The sequence below is a fragment of the Gopherus flavomarginatus genome, chromosome 10, assembly GCF_025201925.1.
Source record: "Gopherus flavomarginatus isolate rGopFla2 chromosome 10, rGopFla2.mat.asm, whole genome shotgun sequence".
NCBI lineage: Eukaryota > Metazoa > Chordata > Testudines > Testudinidae > Gopherus > Gopherus flavomarginatus.
The window spans coordinates 11649993-11669619 of record NC_066626.1 but is presented as its reverse complement, the minus strand read 5'-3'; the positions used below and the strand labels follow the sequence as shown (position 1 = coordinate 11669619).

Genomic DNA, 19627 nt, shown 5'->3' with positions numbered 1-19627 from the left:
ACCTCAGTCACACATCTAACCTAAACTAATAAGATTGCAGCAGGGTTTGCAAAAATGAAGGCTGGAGCCAGTTTTTACAAAGTGGAGTGAGCGTTTTAAAATGGGGTTTGAATTACAACATGGCAAAGAGTGAACAGAAGTTACAATGTAGGCAGGTGTAGTGAATGGTGAACAGAAGTTACAATGTAGGCAGGTGTAGTGAATGGTGAACAGAAGTTACAATGTAGGCAGGTGTAGTGAATGGTGAACAGAAGTTACAACACTGAGATACTGAAACATAGCAAGTCTCAGTGATTTAAGCAGGAATTGGATTGATAGTGAAATTTACGAAGGCAGCAGGCTGAACAACTGTGGCTCTTAACAAGCATCTTAACTGTTAATTAGCCAGTTCTTGCGGTAACTGGTTTTATGAATGAATGTTGTTTCATTCATAAAACTTTACTTATGAAATTATATTAATAAAGTGAACAATTAAAAACAGTTTCATTCATCAGTTCTACATTGTTGTGTACCAGGCTTGTTATTCCAAGGGGAGCCTCTGACACACTGCAAACCAAACACACTGCTTCAGGTAGGATAAACAAACAGATTTATTAACTCTAGAGATCGATTTTTAAGTGATAAGTCAAAGCACAAGAAGTCAGATTTGGTCAAATGAAATAAAAGCAAAACACATTCTAAGCTGCACTTAACACTTTCAATGTCCTTAAAAATTTAGATGCTTCTCACCACAGGCTGGCTGATTACTTTTCAGTCAGTCTCCCTTTGATCAGCACGCCAGTCACTTGATGGTGGTGTCTGTAGATGTAGGCGGAAGAGAGAGAGAGCGTGGCAAAGTCTCTCCCTTTTATCATGTCCTTTCTTCCCTCCTGGCTTTGCCCCCCCTTTCCCCTTCAGAGTCAGGTGAGCATCACCTCATTGCAGTCCCTGAGTGCCCAAAGGAATAGGGGTGACTCCCTCGAGGGTCTGACAGATTCTTTTGTTGCTGCCTAGGCCAGCATCCTTTGTTCCTGGGAGGCTGGGCTGGGTTTGTCCCATACCTGACCTGATGAGGTGTGAACTGCCCCTCTGCTCCTGCAGAGTTTTTGTCTGGGCCTATTTTAAGCCATAAAGATACATTTTCAGCCTCATAACTATATACATGAAATCATAACCTCACTATAACATCACTGTAACAATCACTATAACATCCATGCTCAGTGCATCATGAGCCTTCCGCAGACACCCGACATGACAAACTTTGCACTGGACACCACACAATCATTTTATAAAGATGAACATGGGGGTGTCGGGTGTTCCCCTGAGGTACAGAGCATCACACCACGCTGCCGCTCTGGTCAGCAGTTTGAACTCCGCTGCCCTTTAAGCAATCCGCCCCTCCCCCTTGCAAGCCCCAGGAATTTGAAATCCCATTTCCTGCTTGCTGGCTCGGCGCGTGAAGAGGTGTTCTGGTGTCTCCCCGGTGAGCATGGCTGGCTATCGCACCACACGCCCTCCCGCCTGGACCACTGTGGAGCTGTTGGATCTGATCAGTATGTGGGGAGAGGAGGCTGTTCAGTCACAGCTGCGAGTGACCCGTAGGAATCAGGACACATATGGGCACATTTCTCAAGGCTTGTGTGAAAAGGGCTGTGACTGGGACTTGCAGCAGTGCAGAGCGAAGATAAAGGAGCTGAGGCAGGTGTACCACAAGGTGTGGGAGGCAGACGATTGCTCTGGTGCTGAACCTAAGACAGCCCTCAGTCAGACAGCCCTAGCTCCTCGGACAGCCCTAGCCATAGGTGCCGACTCTGTGGGTGCTCCGGTGCTCCCTGCCCTGCCCTGCCCCCCCCGCCCCTGCTCACCTCCACGTCTGCTCTGCCTTCTCCCCTGAGTGCACCCTCCTTGGGGAAGAGGTGGGCCCGGTGGGGATCCAATAGGGGCAGAGAGGGGGTGGAATTGGGTGGGGATTTTGGGCAAGGGGTTGGTATGGAGGTGGGGCAGGTGAGGCATGGGTGGAGTCAGGGCGGGGCTGGGGCCGGGAAAAGTTGGCGCCTATGCACTTAGCCAGGCACCAACACGGACACTGCTTAGCTTTTGAACTAGCACAACAGCGCACTACCCTATGGATGCAGACAACACTTACAGCAATCGCCTTTCCATCGTTAAACACCTGCAACCCCTGTGAGGCTGTTCATTAATAAAGATAAACAGGGGACGTGCTCACCTTGTCTCTCCCATGCGCTCTGCATAACGCTGCACTAGTGCAAATTGCTGGTAGTGGCAGTTCCTTAGGGAGAGTGGGGAGGCAGTGGGAAAGGAGGCAAGCCAAAGCACACACTCAGAGGAGGATGAAGGCTGATCTGGTGTTATGGATTAGGAGCCAATACTGGGTAAATACACTTCCCAGAGTAGTGTGTGCTTCTACGTGCTGCCTTATTATTCCAGCGGAAAGTGAATGATAGAAAACACATGACCAGAGTTATCTTCCTAGTAGCAGAAAAAATGACAGAGGAATGGATTTTAAGCTCAGAAAGACCATCTAGTCTGACCTCCTGTGTACCACAGGCCAGAGAACGTCACCAAGTGGTTCCCCCATCAAACTCATGACATGTGAGTGAGCCAGAGAATGTCGTTTGGAACGACAGCCACGGGCACTGGAGCCAGCTGCTAACAGAAAGTCTCTTCTGTGGAGTCACGGGACATGGAGAAGAAGAAATCCTCAAACTGGCTGTGACTGACGTAGACCAGACAGGACAGGATAATCAGAGCAGACGTCCAAGACTGGCAACCAGAAAACCTGCCGCTGTCTATTCCTGGCTTTGTGACCACGAGCAAGTCTTCACTTCTGTGCGCCTGTTTCCCCAACTAGGGTGGGAGACTGAGACACAGTTGGGTCCTGTGTACTCCACAAGACTGTAGTGTGCAGTACAGGCAGCTCCTGCCCCCAGTGCAGACAAGCTGTGCAATGGAGAAACCTCAGGCCAAACAGACAGCTGTCGAAGGTCCTAGACATAGTCAAATGGCTGAGTTTCCAAGCAGTAGGAGGAGCAGGAGGGGAGAGGGGGTGTGGGGACCACCAGGAGGCTCTGACACTATTCTGCAAAGAGGACCAAGCCCACATCTGCCTGCTTTGCCATCTGTCCCGGGCAAACTGAGCTCACCCAATGGTTCCCATAGAGGAGGACCCTCAGGAGTACAAGATAGGGAATTGCTGTCAAGCTCAATGAGGAACAGCTTTGGATTTTTATGATAGGTGCAAGTTGCCTGTCGCGGGTGTCCCTGCATGGTTCAGCTCTGTAAAGCCTTCATTGTATGGGAGATGCTATAAACAGTAAACGAGATGGCTGAGTGGCAGGAAGGGCAAAAAATGACGACGTGAGGGGTTTTTAATGTGGGAAACTTTTACCTGAGCAGCTGAATCCTTTTCAAACTCAACTCTCTGGTGAACTAAGGGAACGCTTTATGGAACAGATGCGGTTAAATGATCAGTGAGGCTTAAATCACAGAGCCTGGGGCCTGGCCTATGTCACAGTGGCGCCTCCAGGCTGGAGAATGTCAGATTATCCCGCTGGGGTTGTCACCGCTGATTTGTGTTTTAGCATTTATCATCATCGTTGTTATTTGCATCCCAGTAGTCGACACAGACCCCAGGTGAGATCTGACCTAGATTCTGATGGAACCTGCATGAAACTGTGCGAGGGACAGACCCTGTTTGAACAGATTACAAGCTAATCTGAAAAGAAAAATGCAGAGTGGGAGGGGAAAGTGAGGCTCAGAGAGGGGAAGTTAATTGCCTACAGTCACCCAACAGGACGGTGGCAGGGTAGGAAACAGAACCCAGATTTCTCAAGGTCGACGCCAGTGCTCGAACCATCAGCCCATGCTGTTGCGGGCCAAGCAGCATCTACCAGTGATGAAGCCTGTAAGAAGGGAAAGACTCCTTGAGACAGGTCCCAGGCCCAGCAGGGAGATGAAGTTTCCCACGGGGATTCTGAATTCCCATGAGCTGGTCTGCACTGGGGGAACTTACTGGGCTGAATGTGGGGTGGCCCCTGAGCACCGTGAGCTCCAGCACAAGAGGGCTCCAGGCGGCGCAGGTCCATGTCAGATCTCTTTGGGGTTGAACCTGATTGCAGCAAAGCTAATGGGGCTGCCCTGTGTCAGTTTGAAGGACCCGCCAAGGTGGCTCTATTAGTCCTCACACTGCTCTCCCATGGTGTGGCATTTTGAAATCCCAGAACCCGCTGCTGCTGGCAGCTTTGCTGGGAGCTGTGGAATAGCTGCCCAGGGGGCATTGCTATGGGAAGGGTGAAGGACAACACTCAGGCCAAGCCCAACCGTTCTCAATAAAACCCAGAATGTTTAATGGGCTTTTTCCTAGTGCTACCACCAGATCTGTCCAGCCAGTTCCATCCCTAGAGCTTCAGGGCTGAAATTCAGTGGGAGTTTGGCTCCACTGAGAATCCCAGCCCACACATCTCGCCCTGCATGCTTCTGGGATTGGTGTCACTTTGTTAGTTAAACTTTCTCCAAAACACGCTGTTTCACACAGTGAAAGAAAATCCAGGGGTGTGTCCCCAGTTTCAAGTTGGTGTAAATCAGTGAAGACACAAGGTCAAATAATTTCAGAGTTTGAATATAAAACATTCTTAGGCTCCATTAATAGGACTCCACTTCCTTGGTATCTCTGACATCATAAACCGCCTCTAGTCGTCAGTGGAGACAAGTCTGTTTTTATGTTAGGGAGGTTTTTTTGGTTCACTAATAAAAATAAAAATCAAATCACTCAAATAATTTCTGATGATTCAGGAACATTCCAGAACCATCTGAAGATTCTGAGAGAAGAAAGAGAAAAGCTCCTAGGATTTAAACTGAGCAGAGAGAAGTCAGGAGTATCTGGAAGGGCCCTGCCCACACGGCACCCTCTCCTCCAAGCCAGTGACAGCCTGGCTCCGGCTGGAGGCCAGCAGGTGGCAGGGGGCAGCTGGTGACCTGGCACTGGGGCTGATGCTGAGGCTGGCTGGCCACCCAGTGCGGGGATCAGTGGGCAGTTGGGTGTTGCGGTCAGTGGGCGACCTGACACCGGGGGTGGCGGGCAGGTGGGTGCTGAAGATGGGAGGCAGGTGAGCTGGCCCTGAGGCTGGCCGGTGGCCCAGGGCTGTTCAGATGGGGCTTCTCCAGCCACTGTGAGGAGGGCTCAGGGCTCCAGCAGCTGGGGGAGGCTGGTGGGGATGTTTGGGGGCTCAGGCTCCAATGGGTGTAGGGGGGCTCGGGCGGAAGGGACGGGGGCTGCATGGCTAGCCTCCCCAAAGGGGGGGGCCCACACACCACCCACGGGGGGGGTCTGAACTGAGTGGGGTTGGTTGGGGACAGAACTGATGGGCGACAGGACTAACTGCTGGGCAAGAGGTGGGCAGATGTGGGGCTTAGAGCTCCTGTAGCAGGGACCATCTCCCTACCTAGTATGTGGGAGAGTGGGTGACACTAATTGTCACATGCGCACACCCCAGGAATGAGCAGGAGGAGTTCAAACATCACCAGCCTGACCTAAAAACACAGTGTCAAGTTCTATTACAATGTTATAATTGTGGGGCCAATCTCATGATTGTGGGGGGTCAGATCTCCCAAACTGGCAATACTGCACGGATGGGCAAAGGGGGAGGTAGCAAATTGTGAGGGGCTCACCCTATATCCATCACAACTTTAGGAAATGACAGAGAGGAAGGGAAATATGAGATGTAGCAAATTATGATGAGAATGTACCCAGCCACCAGAATTTACCAGCCGTGGACCAAAGGATGGAGAGATACACACAGACACACCCGGTACAACCCATCCGGGGTCACAGCGTGTGTGTGTGTGAGAGAGAGAGACACACACACACACCTGGCACAGCCCATCTGGAGTCACAGCATGTGTGTGTGTGCGTGACACACACAGACACACCTGGCACAGCCCCTCTGGGGTCACAGTGCGTGTGTGAGTGTGACACACACAGACACACCCGGCCCCGCCCATCCGGGGTCACAGCGTGGGTGTGAGTGTGACACACACACACACACACACCCGGCCCCGCCCATCCGGGGTCACAGCGTGGGTGTGAGTGTGACACACACACACACATCCGGCACAGCCCATCCGGAGTCACAGCGTGGGTGTGAGTGTGACACACACACACACACACCCGGCCCCGCCCATCCGGGGTCACGCTGCCCGGCAGCAGGAAGCGCTCTGCGGGAGCCGCAGCCACTCTGTGTTTTGGTGCCACGCACGTTCCTTGCCAGCCCCGAGCCCGGGCTGCGGCGGGGGAGGGACATTCCCGCTGCCCTCCCCGCCCCCCCAGAGACCCGGCCCGGCCCCGCCCCGCCCCGCCCCACGCGGGGAGAAGGTGAGACCTGCCCCCCCGGCCCGGCCTCGGGCAGAGAGAAGCTGCTGCAGCGCCCAGGGTTGGGGCGGGGAGGGAGGAGTCGGAAGGGGGTTGAAGAGGGGCAGGGGGCTCTGAGCCACAGGGCATTGGGGGGGCAGGAGGGGGATGTGGGAGGGGGCAGGAATTGGGGGACAGGGAGCAGGAGGGGGGTGTCCAGGGATGTGGGAGGGGGCAGGAATTGGGGAACAGGGAACAGGAGGGGGGTGTCCAGGGATGTGGGAGGGGGCAGGAATTGGGAACAGGGAGCAGGAGGGGGATGTCCAGGGATGTGGGAGGGGGCAGGAATTGGGAACAGGGAGCAGGAGGGGGGTGTGGGAGGGGGCAGGAATTGGGGAACAGGGAGCAGGAGGGGGATGTGGGAGGGGGCAGGAATTGGGGAACAGGGAGCAGGAGGGGGGTGTCCAGGGATGTGGGAGGGGGCAGGAATTGGGGAACAGGGAGCAGGAGGGGGGTGTCCAGGGATGTGGGAGGGGGCAGGAATTGGGGAACAGGGAGCAGGAGGGGGGTGTCCAGGGATGTGGGAGGGGGCAGGCATTGGGAACAGGGATGCAGGGGGGCGAGAGGGGGGCAGGAACAGGGATGCAGGGGGGCGGGAGGGGGCCAGGGGGATGTGGGGCGCTGGAGGGAGGCTGGGGGAACACACAGGTATCGGGGCAGGGGGAGAATTCTGGGGCTCAGGGGAGCAGAGCTGGACTAGAGGGAAACTGAGTGTCTGATAAAGGGAAGAAAAGGGGGGATGTGAGCGAGGGGCTGTGGGGGGGGGGCGGGAGGGAGAATATGGAGCAAGCAGAGACTGGCTGGGGAGGGCAGAGCCAGGGGGCAGGCGGTGGGAGGCGGATGGGGGAAAATACAATGGCAGCTCCCCCTGCCCATGGGGGGGGGGGAGGGAGGGCTGCCTGCCCAGCAACCAGTGGAGTCTTTCCCCCTAGATGAGGTCAAACTAGCATGGGGCAGGGGGCTCAGAATTTACAAGGCAAATATTCCCCCCACCTACACTCACCAGCTTCCAAGGTAGCCGTTGATTTACTTGCCAGTCGGAGTGTTTGGGTGTCTGGCTCCTGGATGTTGACCGGTTGGGGTTGACAGGACTGCACCGGCGCCTGCTCTGATTTCGGTGTGAAACCAGAGTCACTGGTAGGAGAAGCAGGCAGGGAGTCCAGCTGGTGTTTGGTTTGCTGTGATTCAGGCTCAGGCTCAGTTACATTCCCTCTGTTCCCGTTCATTTCTGGTTCTAGCCACCCAAAGAAACAAAACAAGACGTTCAGTGACAGGTTTAAATCCTATTTCGGTCTCCGTGGAGGTAAATCCCCAAAAAGAGCTGGAACTTAACATGCAAATGGTTTTGGGTTTTGATGGTTTATTTATTTTGCAACTTTAACTTTACATGAGTTTTCTGAGTGTTTTTCTGTTGTCAAAGAAACACGATTATTTTTTCCTAAGCAAACTGTTTGAACAACCCCAGATCAGGTATTTGAACAGTCGCTTTGTCGTGTTGGACCTGCAGTGAACAGACACATTTGAGGCCTGGACATTTTCTTTCAGCGCTCACTTGTGTTGCTGGATCTGCCAGTACAAGTTTTGCTGCTTGATACAGCCTGGGCCTGATGACATTTTTCTGACACTCCCAGTAGTTTGGCAGGTTTTCTTATTGAGATGTGGCTCATCTGCAAATGAATCAGAAATTGACTCAATCCTTTTCTGGGCTTTGCTTGGTCCAGATACCCAGAATTTCTATTTCATCTTTCAATTTCAGACCCGTCTGACATTGATTCTTTGTAATGAAATTTTGCCTTGACTTTGTCCTCTGCTGAGTAGGGGTTGACATGTAGGCCCAGGCTAAAGGTGTGACATTGTATACCGTGGGGGAACACCCTCTGACTCCTGTCTTTCTTCATCTGTATATAACTGTGATATTGCATGTAAGGCCGGCCATGTGGGGTATCAGGGGACAGGTATGATTGGCTGAAAGTCTCTGTCCCAGCCTAATATGTGTATCTTTAGAGCATGTGAAGTTATGAGATTGTTTTATGGTTGTCACTAAAATATGCTGTGGGTTTGGGAGGCACCCAGGTCCTGGTTTACAGAGAGAATGACAAGGGAGGTAACCAGCACCTGGCCGGGTGCTGTTAAACAGAAATCACCAGCCCTTGTCCAGCAGCAGTTACAATGCAGTGAGTGACTCACCTGCGTGAGGCCACACCAGAGAGAATTGCTCAACCTGGCCTAGAAACTCAGTCATACTCACCAAACATGTCTGGACTTGTATTCTCGAGCGCATGGACTAAGGGTAGAAACACCAAACCCAGGGGCCCAGGCTTGGCCTCTCTCCTTCACCCACCTACGCTGCAAGCAACAGGGACACTCTGCAGACTCCAACTGAGGGGACTGGCCCAGATTTCAAGGGTGAAATCTGTATATTCAGGACTGCAATATCCAGTGGGGTGAGAGAAATGGCTTAGGCTAGTTTTGGTCTAGTTTAGTAGAGGTGAAAGTAACTTCAATTTCTTACAGGTACTGTCATATGCAAGCCCCTACCTCCCCCCGGGGGGGCAGGATTAGGTGGTGTGGGGAGGTGCAGGAGTCTAGGCAGGGGGTTGGGGGATGTGTATGTGTGGGCGGGGGTTAGGCAGGCTCAGGGCAGGGGGTTGGGGGATGGGGTGGGGGGGCTCAGGGCAGAGGGTTGGAGGTGTGTGTGGGAGCCCAGGATTGGGGTGTGTAGGGAGGTGCAGGAGTCTAGGCAGGGGATTGGAGGATGTGTTGGGGAGGGCTCAGGGCAGGGGGTTGGGGGTGTGTGTGGGAGCTCAGGTTTGGGGTATGTGGGGAGGTGCAGGAGTCTAGGCAGGGGGTTGGGGGACGTGTGTGTGGGGGGGCTCAGCAGGGGGTTGGGGGTGTGTGTGAGAGCCCAGGCTTGGGGTGTGTGGGAGGTACAGGAGTCTAGGCAGGGGATTGGGGGATGTGTGTGTGCGGGGCTCAGGGCAGGGGGTTGGGGGTGTGTGTGGGAGCCCAGGATTGGGGGGTGTGGGGAGGTGCAGGAGTCTAGGCAGGGGATTGGGGATGTGTGTGTGGGGGGCTCAGGGCAGGGGGTTGGGGGTGTGTGTGAGAGCCCAGGTTTGGGGTGTGTGGGGAGGTACAGGAGTCTAGGCAGGGGATTGGAGGATGTGGGGTGGGGGCTCAGGGCAGAGGGTTGGGGGTGTGTGTGAGAGCCCAGGATTGGGGTGTGTGGGGAGGTACAGGAGTCTAGGCAGGGGATTGGAGGATGTAGGGAGGGGGACTCAGGGCAGGGGGTTGGGGGTGTGTGTGGGAGCCCAGGATTGGGGGGGGTGGGAAGGTGCAGGAGTCTAGGCAGGGGATTGGAGGATGTAGGGAGGGGGGCTCAGGGCAGGGGGTTGGGGGTGTGTGTGAGAGCCCAGGATTGGTGTGTGTGGGGAGGTACAGGAGTTTAGGCAGGGGATTGGAGGATGTGGGGGGGGGGGGCTCAGGGCAGGGGGTTAGGGGTGTGTGTGGGAGCCCAGGATTGGGGCGTGTGGGGAGGTGCAGGAGTCTGGGCAGGGGATTGGGGGATGTGTTGGGGGGGGCTCAGGGCAGGGGGTTAGGGGTGTGTGTGAGCCCAGGTTGGGGGTGTGTGTGGAGGTGCAGGAGTCAGGGCAGGGGTTGGGCGTGTGTGGGAAGCTTGAGTCTGGGAGTGTGGCCACCGTGCTGCCCGGCCACTGGATCCCCCAGGGTAGGGGGACTGTGCTGCCCAGCCATCTGAGCCCTGTGGCTGGATCCTGGAGGTGCTGTGGCCGCACTGCACAGGGACTAGGGCTGCTGGCTCAGGTCCGCTGGGGCCTCACCCCCCGCTCTCCCACTGCCCATCCAGCGATTTGGGCTAGGGGCCACGGATGGTTTGGGACCCTGTGCAGGAGGGTAGAAGGGGAGGGGGGCAAGAATGGAAGAGGGGGGCCACCCAGCACCAGCATGGAAACCTTACTGGTCGGCCAGCAGCATCCAGAGCCTGGGAGGGATCTGGCTGGTGCCTTTCCCTGTGTGAGTCAGGAGCGGCTCCAGGAGCATCCATGCAATCAGGCTGCTCTACATGCCCTTGTGCTGAGGGATAACAGCGCCTGGAGGGGTTGCTGCTGGTCACTGGCAGGGCTTTGTGGGAGACAGCCCAGGCTGGAGAGGGTTCAGGGGACACAGTGGTCCCACAATCCCAGGCGCACCCTGGGGGTCCCATCACAATATGTGTGAGAGAAACATATTTTTCTGGGGTGGGGCTGGAGGATTGGAGGTGGGTATCAGACAGTGTCCTGGGGGGCTGGGAGTGGGCCCTGCAGGTGGCTTCAGTGGGGAAGGGAGTTTGGAGCATGAACTCTGTCTGAAGTCTGAAGTGGGGCAGCTGGAGGGAGGAGCTGCCCCAGGGCTGGGGATGGTGGGAGGAGGCATGTCAAGGGGAGAGGTTTAGGGAGTCGTTACCTTTGCCCTTGGACTTGAAGAGTTATTATGAACTTCAGGGCCCAGGGAGCATCCAACCCCTTCTCTCCCCAGGGGCATCTAAGAGATGAGTCATCCACCTCTGGGCCCCCTTCTGCCTCCCATGGTGTGCAGGCAGCTCCCAAGCCTGCACTTGTGGGCTGGCCCCCTTCTTGCTAGATGTATTTTGTTTTGTTTTTATTAATAATGAGCTTAAAAATGCTGAATCTTTATTTTAACTGGTAACAAGCCCTCCACCCCCCCCCCTTTTTTTTTGGTTCAATTCAGTTCTGGTTGAGCTGGTAAAACAGGTTTATGCTTGAGATTCGGTTCCAGTTCATGTCTGAAATACCAGTTTGACGATTCCAGTGTGAGTCCAGAGGGGAAATGAGCTCAGCATCCGCCTGACTGTCCCTGGGGGCTGCAGGGAGGCTCCGTCGGTAGCTGCCCCCAGCAGAGGCTCTGGGCATTGCTCAGGCCAAGAAGTCGGTGTCCGTCTCTCTCTGAGCTCAGGATACTGGAGCCCTGGAGCTTGCTGGGCTTCCTGGGGCAGATGCTGCTGCCTCTGCTGGGATCTGGGGGCCTGGGCTGAGCAGATGCTGCCGCCGAGTGAGGTCTGTGCTGGGACAGACTCTCATTAAAGTCCCCCTGTGCCCAGCGAGGGGAGACTTCCTCCTGTGGCTGGAACCAGCCCCTGGGGCGGCCCTGGGTTCTGCTGGCATCAGCTCCTCTGAGCCAGAGACTGCAGGTGATGAGACACCTGGGGGAAAGTGCTGGGGGCAGGCAGGCCCCTCTTCACCCTGTGTCTGTTCCCGGGTGTCCGAGAGTCCCCGAGTTGCTGCCCCCTCATCTCCTCCGCCCCGTTAGCAGGGGCAGTAGCTAGTGGAGAGGAAACGCCCACGGGAATGCAGGACAGTGTCCGGCTCTTCATGCAGTTGGGAAAGTGGAGACTGGAAGGGGCAGCAGGAGCAATGGGAGGAGTGGGGGAGGTTCCTGGCTCCCAGCCTTGCCCAACTCCATTCCCGGCAGCCCCCTGGGGCAGACGGACTTGCCCTGGGAGAGGGGAGCAGCAGGGGCAGGGAGAGGAAAAGCCAGTTCCTGCCTCTGCCTGGTGCCTGCGCTGCTGGGGAATGTGCTGCTGGGGGGACAGTGTCGGGGGATCCCCCAAGGTGGCTCCTTTGATTCTGCTCTTTTCTGGGGTTTGGCTCAGAAACTCTGTTCCTGGGAGAGTGTAATAGCGTCTGGGGGTTTCAGCATGGCAGAGTCTAGAGTGTCTGTCTGCAGGAACAGAGCCTGGGGGATTGGGGTGTGACATGGACTAACACGAATTCAGAAACCTCCCGAATTTCCCTTCTCACCCTGACAGGCTGCAGAATAAGGACCCCGTTTTGCTCCAGAGCGTCCCATCTTCCCAGGGGCTGGGGCAGGGAAATGGCTGTGGTGGATCCAGCTCAGGTAGGGGATTTGGGGGCAGCTGCTGGGGAGGGTTGTTGTTGAGGGGGAGGGTCAGGAAACACTCAGGGGGAGGTGGGGGGGACAGGGACTGATAAACCTGCTGGGACATGCTCAGCCTAGGGCCTGGTTTATGAACAGACCCACTGGGAGTGTGTGAACCTTCCCCCATTTCTGAAGCTGGAAACACCCTCCTGGGCGGGGCTGGGAAAACAGCAGAGCACTGGAGCCTGAACCCCCCAGGCAGAGACTGCAATGAAATCCAAAGTGGAGATGCTGGGATTCCTGTCCCTGTTCCCTGCACTGAGCTGTGCCACCCACATCAGCCTGTGCCTAGTCGGTGGGTGGGAAATGGGAAGACCCTGCCCTCCTCTGCCTGCTGGAAGGGACAAGGAGCTCTCCCCTTCTCTCTGTTCCCTGCAGCCTCCTGGCCAGTGGTAAGTGTCAGCCCTTCAAACCACACAGCCGGGTTTTCTCCATGACTACAAGCTCAAATCTGATTTAGGGCTTGTCTACACTGGCACTTTACAGCGCTGCAACTGTATCGCTCAGAGGTGTGAACCCCCCCGCCCCCAGCAACGCATGTTTCAATGCTCTAAAATCCTGTGTGGTCGCAGCACCTAGCTACGCTCCTCCCAGTGCTGGGATCACAGCTACACAGCGCTTCAAGGTACATAGTGTAGACAAAGCCTATGGGCCTGTCTATGCTTACATTTTATAGCTCTCTTGTTGGGCTCGGGGGTGAAAACACACACACACACCCCAAGTCCGAGCGCTTTAAAGCGCTAGTGTGGACGGGCTCCTGGCACGGGAGCTATTCCCCTCATGGAGGCAGATTGCCAGGAGCTCTGGAGAACAAAGCGCTAGTGTGGATGGGCTCCTGGTGCCGGGAGCTATTCCCCTCAGGAGGCAGATTGCCGGGAGCTCTGGGAGAGCAAAGCGCTAGTGTGGACGGGCTCCTGGCACCGGGAGCTATTCCCCTCAGGAGGCAGATTGCCAGGAGCTCTGGGAGAGCAACGCGCTAGTGTGGACGGGCTCCTGGCACCGGGAGCTATTCCCCTCGTGGAGGCAGATTGCCAGGAGCTCTGGAGAGCAAAGCGCTAGTGTGGACGGGCTCCTGGCGCCGGGAACTATTCCCCTCGTGGAGGCAGATTGCCAGGAGCTCTGGGAGAGCAAAGCGCTAGTGTGGACGGGCTCCCGGCACCAGGAGCTATTCCCCTCATGGAGGCAGATTGCCAGGAGCTCTGGAGAGCAAAGCGCTAGTGTGGACGGGCTCCCGGCACCGGAGCTATTCCCTTCACGGAGGCAGATTGCCAGGAGCTCTGGAGAGCAAAGCGCTAGTGTTGACGGGCTCCTGGTGCCGGGAGCTATTCCCCTCGTGGAGGCAGATTGCCAGGAGCTCTGGAGAGCAAAGCGCTAGTGTGGACGGGCTCCTGGTGCCGGGAGCTATTCCCCTCAGGAGGCAGATTGCCGGGAGCTCTGGAGAGCAAAGTGCTAGTGTGGACGGGCTCCTGGTGCTGGGAGCTATTCCCCTCGTGGAGGCAGATTGCCAGGAACTCTGGGAGAGCAAAGCACTAGTGTGGACGGGCTCCCGGCACCGGGAGCTATTCCCCTCAGGAGGCAGATTGCCGGGAGCTCTGGAGAGCAAAGCGCTAGTGTGGACGGGCTCCTGGCACCGGGAGCTATTCACCTCGTGGAGGCAGATTGCCAGGAGCTCTGGGAGAGCAAAGTGCTAGTGTGGACGGGCTCCCGGCGCTGGGAGCTATTCCCCTCGTGGAGGCAGATTGCCAAGAGCTCTGGGAGAGGAAAGCGCTAGTGTGGACGGGCTCCTGGTGCCGGGAGCTATTCCCCTCAGGAGGCAGATTGCCGGGAGCTCTGGAGAGCAAAGTGCTAGTGTGGACGGGCTCCTGGTGCCGGGAGCTATTCCCCTCGTGGAGGCAGATTGCCAGGAACTCTGGGAGAGCAAAGCACTAGTGTGGACGGGCTCCCGGCACCGGGAGCTATTCCCCTCAGGAGGCAGATTGCCGGGAGCTCTGGAGAGCAAAGCGCTAGTGTGGACGGGCTCCTGGCACCGGGAGCTATTCACCTCGTGGAGGCAGATTGCCAGGAGCTCTGGGAGAGCAAAGTGCTAGTGTGGACGGGCTCCCGGCGCTGGGAGCTATTCCCCTCGTGGAGGCAGATTGCCAAGAGCTCTGGGAGAGCAAAGCGCTAGTGTGGACGGGCTCCTGGTGCCGGGAGCTATTCCCCTCAGGAGGCAGATTGCCGGGAGCTCTGGAGAGCAAAGCGCTAGTGTGGACGGGCTCCCGGCGCTGGGAGCTATTCCCCTCATGGAGGCAGATTGCCAGGAGCTCTGGGAGAGCAAAGCGCTAGTGTGGACGGGCTCGTGGTGCTGGGAGTTATTCCCCTCGTGGTGGCAGATTGCCGGGAGCTCTGGGAGAGCAAAGCGCTAGTGTGGACGGGCTCCCAGCGCCGGGAGGTATTCCCCTCAGGAGGCAGATTGCCGGGAGCTCTGGAGAGCAAAGCGCTAGTGTGGATGGGCTCCTGGCACCGGGAGCTATTCCCCTCATGGAGGCAGATTGCCAGGAGCTCTGGAGAACAAAGCGCTAGTGTCGACGGGCTCCTGGTGCTGGGAGCTATTCCCTTCGTGGAGGCAGTTTGCCAGGAGCTCTGGAGAGCAAAGCGCTAGTGTGGACGGGCTCCTGGTGCCGGGAGCTATTCCCCTCATGGAGGCAGATTGCCAGGAGCTCTGGGAGAGCAGGCGCTAATGTGGACGGGCTCCCGGCGCCGGGAGCTATTCCCCTCAGGAGGCAGATTGCCGGGAGCTCTGGAGAGCAAAGCGCTAGTGTTGATGGGCTCCTGGTGCCGGGAGCTATTCCCCTCGTGGAGGCAGATTGCCAGGAGCTCTGGGAGAGCAAAGCGCTAGTGTGGACGGGCTCCTGGTGCCGGGAGCTATTCCTCTCGTGGAGGCAGATTGCCAGGAGCTCTGGGAGAGCAAAGCGTTAGTGTGGACGGGCTCCCGGCACCGGGAGCTATTCCCCTCAGGAGGCAGATTGCCGGGAGCTCTGGAGAGCAAAGCGCTAGTGTGGACGGGCTCCTGGTGCTGGGAGCTATTCCCTCGTGGAGGCAGATTGCCAGGAGCTCCGGAGAGCAAAACGCTAATGTGGACGGGCTCCTGGTGCCGGGAGCTATTCCCTCGTGGAGGCAGATTGCCAGGAGCTCTGGGAGAGGAAAGCGCTAGTGTGGACGGGCTCCTGGCACCGGGAGCTATTCCCTCGTGGAGGCAGATTGCCAGGAGCTCTGGAGAGCTCTCTCCTAGCACTCCTGCATGACCACACTCACACTGCAAAGTGCAGTTGGGGGAGCGCTCCCTTGGCTGCGCTTTAACATTTCTAGTGTAGACGGAGCCTTAGAGACAGGATCAGAACAATGGCTGTGCAGGGCAGCCATTTCTTTATGCAACTCAGGCCTTTGATCTTGGCCTTCTGGAGCAGGTAGTCAGCAGATGAGGACTCTCCTCAGGGCAGTTTCGAAAGGTGGGTGTTTGCATAACTGGACCTGGGTCATTTGCATTAACCTCTCCCTAGGGACTCCCCAGGAAATCCACGTTACACTCACTATCCCACTCACTGTCCCAGAAGCCTGTATTTGTTTGGCCTGTTTTCAACATAGCCTTTTGAACTTCCAGGTGTTATACCTGTCACATCTCCCTGTGGAAGGTTACGTGCAATCCTAGCCAACAACAACACATACACTGAATACAATACTGTTTTTCAAGGATATTGCAGGAAATTGCCACATCAGTCACAGCGGGAAACCCAGGTTCAATTCCGCTCTCTGCCCCATAAGAAGGAATTTGAACAGACAGCCCCTTCTCTCCCTTTGTCTCTTTCCCTGGGCCAGGAGGCCACCTGATCCCTTTGCTCTACAACACCTTCAGTTGGCACCTTTGCAGAGGAGGGGCCCAGGCCATCAGTTGCCAGGAGACAGCGCCATTCTCTATGCAGACAGCATCACACTGGCCCCCTAGGGCTCTGCAACAATCACGCTCCCCTAGACACTCGATAAATGCATAGGGGAAACAGAGGTACCCACGCAGCACTCAGAGAAAACATTAAGAACATTCTGACTTCGTCACATCTCTCCCCCCTTTGAGACCAAACTGAGCGAGGTCACTTTAGCTGATGACCTGGGGAAGTTCGAACCCACCAACGTTCCCATGGATGCGCCATCATCTCTCCCGTTCCTTGGTGTGAGTTACACCAGGACAGTCCAGTTTCAGGCCCTCCTGTGGGTCTGTTGTGCTTGATGGCACTCGCAGCAGGCTTGTGCCCTTTTGTGACCCCAATACCCCTGAGGTTTAAACTGGGATTGGGTCTTTTCCCAGCGCTCCAGTATGGAGGGCTGCGATTCGGGCTCTCTTGGTTAAGAGCCTCCCTCTTGACCTTGGTCACCCTCTGAACAGGTGTCTCTGTCCCCAGCAGCTCGGCATCAGCCCCTTGCATTTGATGCAGCCACGGCAGAGGAGAGTGGTCAGTATATACAGTAAAGCACTGCCCCAATAGATACAGCTGCAGCTTTTTGCTCAGGTACCCGATGGGGTCTCTCCCCCTCAGCGTCGGCTTGCAGCAGTACCGCGCCCAGCCCTGCCTCTGAGGCGTTGGTGAACACTGCAAAGGGCTTGGCAAAGTCTGGGTTTACTGGGCCCTGGATTAGAGCCTCCTTCGGTGCACGGAGAGCCCTCTGGCCCTGCTCGGTCCAGACCACCTCATCTGGCTTCCTCTCTCACATAGCTCAGTGATGGGGGCAGCTAGGGGGCTCAGGCAGAGTACAAACCCCCGGTAGGACCCTGCCATCCCGGTAAAGGCCTGGACCTGGTTCATGGTCTGGGGAATGGGCCAATCTCTGATCGCCTCCACCTTGGCTGGCTCTGGGCTTGGGCAGTCGCTCCCCACCTTGTGGCCCAGGTACAACCCCTCTGCCGTCCCCACCAGTAGCCGATCCAGCCGGCACTGGGAGGTGGCTAGCCCCCCCTTGAGGTCGAAAAGAAGGATCAGGAATTCAAAGAGTCCCAAAGGGGTGGTGCAGGCAAATTTCAGTCTGGCCTCTGGGTCCAAAGGCACCTGCCAGTCGCCCTTGGTGAGGTCCGTAGTACAGAGGTACTGAGCCCCCCTCAGCTTGTCTAGAATCTCCCCAGGCCTAGGCATGGAGTAGGCATCGGATACAGTGATGGCTTTAAGCTTCCGATAGTCCTCACAGAATCGGATTGACCCGTCTTCCTTGGGGACCAGCCCCACAGGGGTGAGGCCCGTGGGCTGTTGATCGGCTGGATCACCTCTGAAGCCAGCATGTCCTTGACCTCTCTCTCCAGGTTCTGGGCTGCTTTCCTAGTGACTCTGAATGGGAGACACCTGATGAGAGGATTGGCTCCCATCTCAGGGAAGGGATCCACCAGGGGATCTTCCCCCTTCTCCCAACCGTTCCTTACCAGGTCCAGGGGTCCCTTCACTCTCCTCCCATACCACAGCTCAAAAGGGAAGAACCTTGTGGATTCCTAGGGCATTTCCCTGTACCGCAGGTAGGGCAGGTACTTGTCCCAGCTCTGCGGATGCTGATTCATCAAAGTCCTCAGCATCATCCCCAGAGTCCCATAAAATCTTTCCACCGGACCGTTGGACTGAGGGTGATATGCAGAGGCCCAGGTGGGTCAGACCCCACATTTCTCCCACAACCCCAGAGCAGGGCTGACATGACATTGGACCCCTGATCTGTAAGGACCTCACTAGGGACCCTCACTCTGCTGAAGATGGTCAGCAGCGTGTCTGCCATGGTGTCTGCCTCCGTGGAGGACAGATCCCCCACCTCTGGGCAGCAGATGGTGAAATCCATCACCACCAGGACGTATTTCTTCCCTGACCGGGTCATCTTGCTGAGGGGCGCTGGATCCCCTGGGGTCCCGAGAGAGGGACATCCTGGGCCAGGTACAATAGCCTCCGGCGATACTTCTGGGGCACCACCAGCTGCCTCCTGATTCCCCCCCAGTTCTGCTTCCCCTTGGGGAGCCCATTCCCGGTACAGGAATCCCTTCTCCCACAGGACTCTGTCCCTGCAGCCTTCCCCAAGAGGGTTTGCAGCACTGTGGCCAGCAAGTTCCCTCAGCTTCTCCAAGGAGGGATCCCTCTGCAGCTCGCTCTGGGATTCAGCGGCTGGGGCAGGGAGTGGGACCTGCTCCCTCTCGCTGGCTGGGCCTGGGGTCACAGCCCCCCTGAGCCCTGTCCCTGGTAGCTCCCTCCCTGCTGTGTAATCACTTCCCAGCAGCACGTCTGGACCAGGCAAACCTGGTTGGCAGCTGACCTGCCCTGCCTTGGTGTCCCCACACTCAGCTGGGGTCTCAGCTCCCCCCGAGCTCAGCACTACCCTTGCTGTCCCAATGGGTCAGGCAGCGAGTCTCTGCTCTGGTCACAGCATCAGAGCCAGCGTGAGCCCCCTCTCCGGTGTGCAGGGGGGCAGGGAGCATCTCTCCCTCCCACTCAGCCCCAGGGGGCTGGTTACAGGTAGGCAGGTATCCTGAGCCCAGCAGCCCCTCCCTCCTGCCAGCCAGGTCATTTGCATTTTCACTGACCATTTCCATCCTAGCCAATTGATTCCCTGGATTTGAATTCAAACCCTCGGCCGTTACAGGAGCAGGGCCTGGATCCTGTCCCAAAGCCCAAAGAGACACAGACACCCCCCAACATGGCCTCCCAGCTGATATCCTGGAGAACCCCAACGACCAGCAGCCCAACCCCTCCTGGGTCTGCACAGGGATCCGGGTCATAGGCAGGGTGAGGGGCTTCACCCCGGGGACCTTCACCCAGGTCACCCAGCATCTGCGGCTGCACCACCCGGGGCTGACAACAGTTTTCTCTGTCCCAGGGTCTTGCCACCCCAGGCAGGTCTCCCCACTGACCCCCACTTTCCACTCACACTGGGGGTCCGAGGGGCCCGAGCCCAGGAGATTCCATGCAGACCTATAGGCCGGGTCCAGGATTGGGAGCCTGTCCACCACCCCACCCATCTGGCTGACAGCGTCTGTGGCCTTGGGATCCAGCAAAGGAGCTAGATACCGAGGCTTTTCCGCAGGGTCCCCTTGATTCAAATCTCCCGCCTGCTTGAAGGCCGTGTGGTGGGCATCCACATCCCCTCCCTCCTTAACCAGGGGCAGCAATTTAGTGTTGAGGTTTCCTGCAGAACTGGCAGCCTGGGGTCTATCCCCACTCACCCCTGGGCAGCCCCCTATGCTCTCCGCTCCACCACTGCCAGTCCATGCTGCTGCTG

General features: G+C 56.9%; 1 protein-coding gene across 2 annotated transcripts in view; it reads left to right on the top strand.

Annotated features, from left to right (window-relative positions):
- The first annotated feature begins 6200 nt into the window (after positions 1-6200).
- Positions 6201-19627, top strand: part of LOC127030128 (zinc finger protein 624-like) — a 42449-nt gene continuing 29022 nt past the window's right edge. The window contains exons 1-2 of one of the 2 annotated variants that reach the window (XM_050916135.1): positions 6201-6370; positions 12228-12316. In XM_050916135.1, coding sequence (XP_050772092.1) covers positions 12293-12316 — 24 coding nt within the window. In that variant the 5' untranslated portion in view covers positions 6201-6370; positions 12228-12292. The remainder of the gene's footprint in view (positions 6371-12227; positions 12317-19627) is intronic. The other variant, XM_050916134.1, reaches the window with a different exon arrangement.